General features: G+C 39.1%; 2 protein-coding genes across 6 annotated transcripts; one reads left to right on the top strand and one right to left on the bottom strand.

The window, feature by feature from the left end:
- Positions 1-618: 618 nt before the first annotated feature.
- Positions 619-2,656, top strand: rpl11 (ribosomal protein L11). Its single transcript, XM_079484867.1, has 6 exons — positions 619-836; positions 1,325-1,475; positions 1,552-1,658; positions 1,857-1,988; positions 2,211-2,321; positions 2,575-2,656. The coding sequence occupies exons 1-6, from the start codon at positions 831-833 to the stop codon at positions 2,602-2,604; spliced, it is 537 nt and encodes a 178-aa protein (XP_079340993.1). The 5' UTR covers positions 619-830; the 3' UTR covers positions 2,605-2,656.
- Positions 2,657-3,903: 1,247 nt separating this feature from the next.
- klhl43 (kelch-like family member 43) lies at positions 3,904-11,632 on the bottom strand. Of its 5 annotated transcripts, none has more exons than XM_079484865.1 (7): positions 11,531-11,632; positions 7,953-8,063; positions 7,413-7,873; positions 6,454-6,800; positions 5,952-6,251; positions 5,484-5,659; positions 3,904-5,411 (listed from the first exon to the last, which is right to left on the bottom strand). In XM_079484865.1, exons 3-7 carry the CDS (start codon positions 7,825-7,827, stop codon positions 4,658-4,660), a joined length of 1,992 nt encoding a protein of 663 aa, XP_079340991.1. In that variant the 5' UTR covers positions 7,828-7,873; positions 7,953-8,063; positions 11,531-11,632; the 3' UTR covers positions 3,904-4,657. The 5 variants fall into 5 exon arrangements, with proteins under 5 accessions (XP_079340991.1, XP_079340988.1, XP_079340992.1 ...); XM_079484862.1 differs by lacking the exon at positions 11,531-11,632 and adding an exon at positions 10,847-11,043; XM_079484866.1 differs by lacking the exon at positions 11,531-11,632 and adding an exon at positions 10,847-10,998 and having other exon boundaries at positions 7,983-8,063.
- Between the last annotated feature and the right edge of the window lie 366 nt (positions 11,633-11,998).

The following is an 11,998-nucleotide window of genomic DNA, read 5'->3' as shown; positions in this document are numbered from 1 at the left end:
AACATGAGCAGGCATTTCACACTCGTTCACGAACTCCATGCAAACACAACGGCAGCCAAAAATATGCAATTTATTTCATACATAGAATAATAAGAAAGGCAACTCTCAAAGGTTGCGCAAACATTAAGTAGGCCTATATATTGCAGAATGTATAATGCAAAGATTAGCAAATCCAGCAGCTGTCAAGGACGAGTGTGCGCCCGTCAGTTTAAATGTGCGTTACTGATGATCAACAGAAGTAATATAATCCCATATTCAATTAGATTTCTATTAAATCATTAAACTGGACTCTGAATTCAGTTATATTTACAACGTCTCCGAGTCGTCTGCACTACATGTGTAATCCGCGTTGTGAGATGAGTTAGTCTCCCATTACCGTGCAATATTATCCATATTAAGGCCAGTTTGGAATTGATATCGTTTATATATACAAAATCTGGTCCTTTCTCGCGCCAAAACCCCAACACATCTCAACGGTAGATTGACCGACAGGTACCTGGCTGATTAATTAAACTCAACCAATAAGGGTTGTTTTAAGGCTTATGACTGCACTACACGTTATTTTCGATCGTTTTGAATCAACTTGACTAAATAAAAGCAATAAAATGCAAGCTGCTTGGGCGATTTTTTATTTCATAAACAGGATAGATTTTGTCCACCCGCCCAATGCAGGCCAATCTGGCAACACGGCTTCCAGCGCAAGAAAGCCAAACCTGAAGTTAATTTGTCAGAGTGCGCAAAGCATGTCGGGTACTGTAGGCCTGGGTACGTAAACCGGACCATAAATTCTTTGCGCCGGAAGTACATCGTCCTCTTCTAAGCGATCCAACATGGCGGTGAGTGTTGCAGAAATCATGATCATCAATGTGTACCATTAAAATCAACGAACATCTGCTCGTATTTATGTTGTGTTCAAGAGGAACGCATCTTATTTAGTCGCGGTTGCTCTGATATACAGAATGATGATAATATTTGTGGCCACGTCGATGCGATGTGTCCGATATTCCGATTGGTTTGAGTTCGCTTCAGAGCCGAGACGCCAGTCGTTGACTCGCTCGAAGTTAGTTGTGCGTTTCCTTATTATAATGAAAATGGGCAGCATCCGGAGAATGAACCGGTGTTTAGATCAAACATTAAAACCTGAAACATGACGGTTTGTTGACATTCCGACAGCTAACCAAATCGTGAATATGTCCGGGCATGTTCTGTTAGGACGAGTAACCGTAAAGTAACTTGCAGATTTAAAACGTAAAACTTGCTGTTATGTGTTTATTTGCTGTACATTTACAACGGAGTTTGATTAAATGGGTGTCTGTGTGTACAGGAACAGGGTGAGAAGAAGGAGAACCCCATGAGGGAGCTGCGCATCCGTAAGCTGTGCCTGAACATCTGTGTGGGTGAGAGCGGTGACAGGCTGACCCGTGCGGCTAAAGTGCTGGAACAGCTTACTGGACAGACTCCTGTCTTCTCTAAGGGTATGTGGATGTTACCAATGTAGATCTTTTTGCAAGATTGTGTTACGTACTAATTGCAACCTCTCTTTCTCCATAGCCCGCTATACTGTCCGATCCTTTGGTATTCGTAGAAATGAAAAGATTGCAGTCCATTGCACTGTTCGTGGTGCCAAGGCTGAGGAAATTCTCGAGAAGGGACTGAAGGTGAGGTTGTGTTGTTGGAAATGTTTCAGGAAAAATAAATATTGATGATTGTACAGATTTGTTCAATGCTTGCTTTGACATTTCTCATGTCCATATTTGCTCAATATCAGACAGCAATTGTATATAAATCTCAGTTTGTTTCAACGGAGTGCAATCTTTGTATTTAAAAACATTATTCAGTTTTGCTGTTGTGTGTAGGTGCGCGAGTACGAGTTGAGAAGGAACAACTTTTCAGACACAGGAAACTTCGGCTTTGGTATCCAGGAACACATTGATTTGGGCATCAAGTACGACCCCAGCATTGGTATCTACGGCTTGGACTTCTACGTGGTAAATTGCATTATTGTTTCCCTTAAGTTGAGCTAAACGCTGATATACAGCTGCTTGACCTTTTATCTTTTTGAAATTGTTTGTTCTACACTTCTCTTGTAATGTAAATGCTTATTTAAGGCCATACTGAAAATGCCTTATATACACAGTCAGTTGTAATATTTTTAACAACAATCACATGGAGTTAGAAAAATGTCTTCACAATGGACTGTGTTTCCTTAGGTTCTTGGCAGACCCGGTTTCAGCATTGCTGACAAGAAGAGGAAGAAGGGCCGCATTGGCGCCAAGCACCGTATCCGCAAGGAGGAGGCTATGCGCTGGTTCCAACAGAAGGTTTGTGTTTTTAATTTGTTGGTACCCACTCAGAATTTAAGCAGTTTGTTCTTAAAGACCTTTCTGGTCTTGCTTTGTTTTAAAATTTGTTTTAATATTTCATTTTTGAGTTGCGCATAAAGGTTCTGTTTTTTCAACCCATGAATTATTGTGATTGGCTGTTAGTAGCTGTGCTGAGGAAATTATACTGTCTTTTTGAAAGATCCATATTTGTTTTTGCTTATGTTACATAAATTTTTTTTTGTCTTTCCAGTATGATGGCATCATCCTCCCTGGAAAGTAAAGGACCACCTTTTTGACTTTATAAGTAAGAAATAAAAGAAAACCCCAAATTAGTTGCATTCCTTGTCTTTATTTTGAAATGACCTCTGTGGTATAATATGCCTCACACATTCATATCAGTGTTGCATAGTGCTGACAAAGGTCTTAAAATAGTTGGGGACAAAAATATTAGCCCTTAGATAATTGTGAGCAAAGAAGGCTGTGGGGCGAAAACGCATTACGAAATAAGTGTTTTTAACATGCTCTTAGCCCACTTTAATTTCTTTTTGCTACTTTTTGCAAAAAATGGCTCTGTCTTTCACATCTGATGAGTTTGAAGAAAACGTTACACAGAATTTCTCACTGAATTGTTCACTTCAGTTCATCCCACTCATGTTATATAGTGTTTAGATGAGGGAACTGGGATGGCTATGGCAGAACTTTGATTTTGTGCTCAAGTCATTTGTTTTGTTTTGAACCAATGTCCTGATGGAAGATCACAACCCATTATAAGATTTCTAGCAGAGCAAGTTAGCTTTAGATTTTTATCTGTTGGTATCAGAACAAGATATCCAGAACCCCTGGTGCAAAAGTGGGTCCACAACAATGAAGATCTGCTCATTTTGTGTTCTTGCAGCTAAAAAACTCTTCATATGGCATTAAGACAGTCCTTGAACATTGTCCCAAACAACCTGTGGTGATGGGGGTGCAGGTTTAAATAAATTAAACAGATTTTTGCAATCTCTGTGATCTTTGGAAACTCAAATTATTATCCTCACTGTGCAGATTTGCAACATCTAATTTTAACTCTTTGATCATTACTCTGATGTTGGAAATGACAATTTTGATTGTTTTAACACTTTCCTTAATGCCACTTAATTATTTTGTGTAACTTGACAATCTTGCACATCCATATTCTTTGGTTTTACCCTTTGTCATGAATGATTAGTCTAGCCACCATGACTTAAGAAAATGGGATTATACTTAAGATATTTTACCCGTAAGAATTTCTGACGGGGCTAATAATTGTGGCCAGTATGTATTAGAAACATTTGTTAAATATAATGTGATTTCCCCCACTTTGTTGTTTTACTTCAATGCAACATTGGAATTCAGTTGAATTTTGAAAACACAAAATCAAAAGGAGAAACTATGCATTTTCAGAGCATTCTTTGCTCTTAAGGCCTACAAGGGGGCTAATATTTCTTTCCCCAACTGTATCAGGTTTCATAATGTGCCACGATGCAATTTTCTGACAATCTGTTCCATGACAGATGCAAAAGCATTGTATATAGTAATATTTAAGACCACAAAAGAGAGAGCATTTAATGTTTGTAATTTGTTTTATTTCTGAGAAATCCGGGAGCTTGAGTACTCCAATGTCTTCCCATTTAAATTTCCACTGCAAAACACATTTAATACTATGAATTAAATTGGGTTGGTTGTTAGAGACCTCAGACCAGGTCAATTGGGCTGTAGGTTGTTTTTATTATGTGGGTTAAATGAGAATAGATTCATCATGTTCATCATTTATTATTGAGGTAAGGTCAGAAAATTGAGTATAATGTACATGTGAATTTTAGTTTTGGGGTTTGATGTCAGTGGGAAGGAGTTACATACACAACTTATAGTACATTAAACAACTAAATAAACACACAGTTTATTTAGAGATATATAACTTGGTTAAGTAAGCAATAAATAAGAAATGCAAATAACTGAAATAAATGGTAATCCCATGATGGTATTTTCATTAGAACTGTATGGTTCTATTTTTTTAAATGCAGTAATTCACAACACCTCCCACGTAGAGGTTTCACTGATTCGTTTATCTTACTACAGATCTTATAATGAAATGCAGTCATCCTTCACACTCTTTAAAAGGGGTCCCTAGGTAGTACTATTCTTTCAACTCCTTTTTGTATCTAAAATACATTTGTGCATACTGTTTTCCTTTCTATCATGCTCATCTCTCCCTTAGGTTTTCCATCTCACCTATACACATCCCTCACCAGCTCCTTCATTTCTCCATTCAAATAATCATCATCTCACCCTATCTCTTTCCTGCTCTTTGTCATTCATGCTTTCCTTTCTCCTGCCGTGCTCTGATCTTCATGGGATGGTGTGTTTCGGTGCCTGCGGGTCGTGTGGCGCGGGGGCAAGGGCAGGGCACAGCACGACACTCCCACTATAGGTTCAGGTAGGTCTTCCACAGCCGCCCAGCTGTCAGTGGCTGGATCGTAGCGCTGGACTGCTGACTTGTAACGCTTCTCTGCTTCGTTCCAACCACCGAGCAGGTACAGGTGATCTCCAAGTGGAGACAGACCAGCAGTGCTTACTCCCAAGGGCAGGGTCGCGGCTCTGGTCCATTGGTTACTATCAGGGGAGAAAACCTCCATGGTCATCACATCAATGCGGATTCCACCCTGGCCAAGCTGGCTACCACCCACCACGTACACCTTGCCCCCTAGTGTTGTGGAGCAGTGCCAGCCACGGGGTGTCTCAAGCTCTCCCTCCTCACTCCAGGTGTCGCTGTCAATGCTGTAACGGATGACTGAGCGAGTGTAAGCGCAATTGACGTAGCCACCGGTGACCAGGATGTCTTCGGATGGGAGGAGGGCACTAGCGTGGCAGCATCGGGGCATATCCATTGGAGTACGGAGCTGCCATGTGTTGGTAGAGGGTTGGTAGCTTTCAATAGTCGCTAGGAGACCGTCAGTGTTGCGGCCCCCAATGGCATACAAGCGCCCAGCGGTGGCCACCAAACTGAAATGGGTGCGTCGCTGACGCATGCTGGTTAGATGGAGCCAGGTGTTGAAGCGAGGATCGTATCTGAGGACGGGAGGATGATGTGGTCAAATCTCTGTAGGTTATACTGTGATTTGAGTTGATGTGATAATGTACCTGCATAAGGTGCCAACAGCATGTTTAGCTTGGTTACGGGCATCATTTTGATCTTCACCTCCAGCCACGTATAGGAATCCATCCATCACAGCCACACACTGGTTGAAGCTCTTTGCTGGGAGTTGGGTAAGATGACGCCAAGTGGCCACGCCCTCTCGAGGATCTCTCCACAACACCTGCACAGATAAAACCAAAGACCTTTTAGGGAAGTCGTCGGCCAACTCTATAAAAATCTCTCACTAAGGTCACAATAAAACAACATATTTCCCATTGAAAAATTAAACCTGTATCGTTATTAACAAAAAACCTGTCCTCATTTATTCACTCTCATGTTGTTCAAAACTATTTGACCATGTGAAACACCAAATAAGAGGTTTTGTCCATACAATGGAAGTCAATGGAGGTCGATGTTTTTTGGTTACCAACGTTCTTCTCTTAAACATTGACTTGGGCTTGTTTTATATTTACCTCTCGACTTAAGGCACGCTCAGTTAGTGAAGGGCGACCCCCGATGGTCAGCAGAGTGCTCTGGCTTCCCCGGACTTTTGTGCGACGTGACTGCAGTGTGCTCTGCTGGTAGGGCAGCAAATGGTAGTTCATGGCTTCCACCAGCAGACGGTGACACTGAGGATCCAACATCATGCGTGCCACAGGCTGGATCTCACTAACTAGCTCACTGGCAGGGATGGTCTCAAAGCGCACGTTAGACAGCAGCTCTGCAGCATGTTCCTGCCTCTTTGGGTCAAAGTCCAGCCACTTCATGACAACCTAGTTTCCAAGAAGAGTTCAAATTAGTGAGTTTTATTTAGTGTTGCAGTCAACTTGTATGACATATCGCTTATTGCTCCCCGAACTCTTTGTAAGTCGCTTTGGATAAAAGCGTCTGCTAAACGACTAAATGTAATGTAAACTTTATAAATAGTGCTCATGCTATCTAAAGCTTTCTCATAACTGTAGTTGTGTATTTTACCTGGAAAGTAGTGACCTCTGAGGAAAGGACCAGGTTGTCATCTTGTAGGAAGGATGTAATCTGCTCTAGGGTGAGCTGGTTAAACTGGCTGGTCTCAGAGAACTGGGCGAAATTCTCCATAATGTAGCGGCGGGCAGCCTCACGGACGATCATCAGGCCATATGCTGCAGCGATGTTCCACACGTACACACAAGTGTGAACGTTCAACTCGGCCATGAGGAAGTCCATGCACATCTGGAGAAGATGAGGGATCTGCAGGGTGGTGGCAGCAGAAACAGTGCAACCAATAGTGTACAGGGACATGTGCACACGACCCAGGTAAGCAAATGTAATCACGTTGGCAAGTCCTGTGGATAAAAGAATAAATATGTATAATTCTTAACATAAAATATAAAGTAACATAGGATTTTAATATAAGGCTTGACCAAAGCTTTAAGCATGGATTTAATATGCTTTGGACAAATATTAAATTAATAGTTTCAATCTTTTCTCCACTCTACACTGTTAAAAACATAACATTTCTGGCAGCTGGGGTGGCACAAATATTCTGTAAAATATTTTTTTCACCTTAAAATGACATATTTTTCTTGACTTTTTTGTAATTTTGTAATGTTTTTACCATATTTAAAAAATAGTATGTCAAAAAAGTTCGGAAGCTATTTTTCCATAATATATCATGTCTTTATTGTTTTTTTTTGTAAATTTGCCGTCTTTCTCTATAGTTTTGCAAATGTAAAAAATAGTCTGTTAATAAATCTGTAAACTATTACAAAATGAGCCTTGGAAATCTGTTACAGGGAGACATTTTTATGATAGTTTTACATAGTTTTCACCAGTCCCTATTGGTATTCGTGGTATGGAAAAGTAACAAGGATAGAACAGAAAAAATAGTTTTCCACAGACAAGGTGGTAATAGTCTGGAATGATGTGTAACTGAAGGTCCATTTTGTTATGCTTACCGAGAGGTGAGAGTGTGGGGAGCTCCAATCTTTTAAGCCCTGGGTCCTTGGCCAGAACTTCACGAAGATATTGGCTGACCGAGGAAATGACTAGTTTGTGAACATCAAAGGCCTTGGTTTTACAGGCCATCTCTAGGTCAGTGAGAAAACGTTCCTGCCTCATTCGGCTCAGCTCCTCCAGCAAGGCAGATCCATGCAGGGGACGAGTGAGTTCACTTCCCAGGCCAAAACCCCTCTCCCCAGGTCGTATGATGGGGGGTGGCAGGGGAACCCCATTGAGTCGATTCAGGTGCACAACATTAATAGGAACCTCCAGCTTCTTAATACAAGGCTCTGGGACAAGTAACTCACTCTCAACTGTGTTCAGTTCAGGCATGGACTTTTTAGGGCGTGATGACTTCTTCTTTGGAGCCATTATGATGTGCCGTTGAGGTAAATATTAGGCTAACAGTGATGGACTCCTAAGGTCAGAATGTTCCAGTATCAGTGAACTGATTTAAGCTGTACTATGTTTTTAAAGATTTTTACTGACACACTCACTTTCAAGCTGCAACACGTTTACTGTTTCACCTGAGCACTGAATGACGAAGAGAGTTTTTGGACAGACAGACACACTACACTTGCAAACTGATGAGCTCGATCAGGAAAGACCTGGAAAGAAATACAGTACAACAAATTACATTCTTTATGGGCAACATGGATGGGTTTACTTTACATATCATCTTACTGATTTCAGTGGCTGGGTATGAGGGTGATTGACAGGTGCATGTGGTTTTGAAGTGGAATTTCCGAATAGGACATGCTTTTATGTAAATATCAGGGTTTTAGCTATTAAAAGTCACCATGAGATAAAATGTTATATTGAAATGTTTATTCTCATAATCTCATAAAAAAATCTCCCCCCCTCAAAAGATGACATATGTCTCAGCATTAGGGAGGGACTAAGGGATTCCAACTTCGAAAGATCCAGTCAGTTCTCGAAGCATGATATGAAGCTTTACACTACACTTTTCCTCATTCCTTGGAGACATTTTTCTCAGATACATATCATCATTTTGAAGTAAATACCATCAAAACTTTTGTATCATATAACTGTATATTTTAGGTTTTACAGTTATTTGAATGTAAAAAAATATATATTATGTTAAAAAACTGTATATAAAAACGATGAAACATGTATTAAAAAAGTTTGTAGTAAATCACACAAATAGACAGTTACATTAATAAATGTTATAATAGATATACTGTGGAATAATATTGATTTCTGATTCTTTAGCCTGCAGTAAAGGATGTGTGGAAGTTATATATATATATATATATATATATACACACACAGAATGTAACACACCACGGCACATGAAAAATTATATTGTTTTCCATCATTTCACCCAATGTTGCTCAGATTATTTTTGTTATGCACACTGCAAATATATATCTGTTGTTCTAGCAAGAGATCAAAGTGGTCTCCACGCAGTCATGCAAAGAAACAAGCATAGCATGTTTGGACTGTGATAGACAGGTGTGCTTATATCTCTTCTAAAAATATTCTAAAACCACATAGAAAGAATGGCATGGGCCATGCTGCTTAAATTACCCTCACAGTGTCATTAGTTCCCTTCGTATTTCTCTCTATCACCCACAATTTACACTAAAGCCTTTAATCTGTACCACAAAACAAAGATTCAGATGATGCATCTGTCTCGAAGGGAACGGTATGACTCTGAATCCACCCATTTACCATGAAAAATCAAGGACACAGTCAAACAAAGAAAGAGCTGCTTCTTGAGTTTTAGCAACAGTTCTTAGAGTTTGAATATAATAGTTTAAAAATGTTATATTATGAAGCATTATATTTGAAATAGGCAAATGTGTGAGCATTTGGTTCATTATCATTATTCTAAATTATTATTATTAAGCTTTCTCTAAAATATTGTTAAAATTTGTGTTCTATAGGTAAAAAAGCCACAAGTCAAAATGTGAACACATATGTTTTTATGAAAAATGTGTGAGTTTATAGTTTTTGTGACACTTGATATCATGTGGATCAGATGTGCAGTGTTGCGACATAAAGTCATAAAGCACAAACTGGCAGGACTGCAGTCTACCAGTGTGTCATTCCCCTTAAATGACACAAGAGCAGCTGCTGGCCCTGCATGGACTATGACCTGCATATAACCATAGCACATTTCAGCTATTTACAGCAATGGTTATAAACAGGAAAATACACTGGGGGAAATTATCAATGTCTAAAACATTTTTGTTTTAGTGTGCACTGGTTCATCAAGTCACTATATTTTCCATATCAGGCATATTTGGTTAAGTTTTTAAAGTTAAGCCTTTGTTCACAAAAACGTCCTGGATAAAATAATACAACAAAGAATATAGGCCATGTACTGTACATTTATTTATGCTGATTTTCTTTTAATGTTTGGAAAATAGCTTGGCTCTAATAGCTTGACTACTTCTACCAACTACCTCTTTCAGACAGTCCCACAATTATTTTCATATCAACACTCTCCCATATCAATGCATTTAAGTTATATATTTATTGTCAGTATGCATACTACCTGGGATTTGAACCCACGACTACTGCACTGTTTTTTTATACGATGCATTTGTCATGATGAGGTAATCAGTTTAAAGCGGAAAAGGGAAAAACATAAAGACACAGGGAATGAGAGAACTGAACATGGCAGAAGGAGACAGAAAGAAACAGCTGTCATAAGTTAAAGTCTGCCTGTCCTTAGTCTAAAACACTGTCGTGTTGTGGAAAGTCAAACTAAGAAATTGCATCCTACCCTCAACAACTTACATTCCTTTTGCTCTACTGGTTATTTATAGATGGTGTGAAACAACCCTCATGTCATTCTTAGCGTTAGTTTGGGATCTTAAATTTAGACCCCGTCACGACAGTAAGATGCCTTTGAAGATATCGTAAGAGTCTGTGTTTGGATTGTCAAATGTCAGGCGTGCTGTTCAAGTTAGCTATCTGTAAATAAACATCTATGTATTGTCGGAACTATTAAAATAATTAGTTGTTTCTTTAAATTTACCGGGCATTTGTAAAATAATGCGTAGATTGTATCGCACTTGCAATTTTCTGTTGCTGTCAAAACATTCACAGTAAAGCACTTTACAGACACTTGACTATTATTTAGTATAATAAGATTGCACATGTTGAGATCAAACTAAAAAACACATTACAGAAAGCAAAATAAGCAAAGCTAAATACAAAACTGATAGGAGTTGTTATTGTATAATTTTTCATTGTGGATGTGTGACAATGGATTTTCTAAATTTATTATAAAAGAGTCTTTTCTAGACCCCAAACACAATGTCTTCTGCTCTGTCACAATAGTTAGAAAATATGTATTCTGTCCTTTACCCAATCAAAAAAACATGCATCAACAAAATGAAGAACAGACCATTTTTACCTCTACTTTTAGACCTTCCTTTAGCTTCTTGTTCTCCTTTGTTGTTTTTCCTTGCATGCACTTTCTCTCAGTTCTTGAATTTACACAGGTTTCTTTTTCTTTCTTTCTTAGTATTCTGTCTCTCTATCTTTCGGTCTGTCTGACTGCCAGTCAGAGCTCTGTTGGCAACATGAGTTAATGGAAAGCATGGACCAACCAAAGCTCTGTAACATAAACCTGGCAGTTCCCAACCCCACCTACATCTCCATTTCCATATAGAGCCATCCACCCCCTCCCAATAAACACAGTCCAAATCTAGCTTGCCCTCCCACCTCCAAAGTAACAGGACTTACGGGGAGTGATATTTTTGTATAGGTTTCATTATGTGTCGTGTTCGGTTATAATTCCCATTGATGTATGGTTTTGAATCTGAGGGTGAGAAAATATAGAAAAATATTCTCCTTTGAAGTTGTTAATCAGAGTAGCATGCCGCTGCTAAAGCAGTGAGTGACGTTTGTAGGCGTGTGTCTGGCCATTTTTGTTAACGATTCTGATGCACCCACTCACAAAATTAAGTTTTTATATATTTACGGTAAGAAATTTACAACATATCTTCATGGAACATAATCTTTACTTAGAGCAACACTGTGTAGTTTTTCGAGCTTAAAATAACATATTCAGTGGTAGAACGACATCCGCTACTACCTGAGCATCCTCAAAGCGGCTACAACCACACTCTTTAAGTTCTGTCTTCGGGTCGGTAGCCCCGCCCATCCCCTGCCTGCGGACGATTGCTACAGGGTTTCCAAACTACGTTTCTGCATTCACCGGTTTCATCATCTTAGTCAACCAATTCAAGTGTATCGCTTTGCCCACTGAAGCTTTTACAGTGATTATTTAGAACACCGAAATACAATTGCGCTTATCAGCCACATGGGGGAACCACATGAGCAAATCCATATTGCTGGTTTAATATGATAATGATATTTGAAAGAAAAGAAAAATCAGTAATTTTGACCCGTGCAATTTTTTTCTTGGATTTTTCCACAAATATTCCCGTGCTACTTAAGCTGGTTTTGTAGTTCAGTGTCACAATTGATTTGATCTTTTATTTATATTAATATATTATTGTAGGCCTATATGAATTGAATTAAATTAAATAAAAACTACTAG

Source organism: Barbatula barbatula (assembly GCF_947034865.1).
Source record: "Barbatula barbatula genome assembly, chromosome: 21".
NCBI lineage: Eukaryota > Metazoa > Chordata > Actinopteri > Cypriniformes > Nemacheilidae > Barbatula > Barbatula barbatula.
This window is presented reverse-complemented; position numbering and strand designations above follow the sequence as displayed.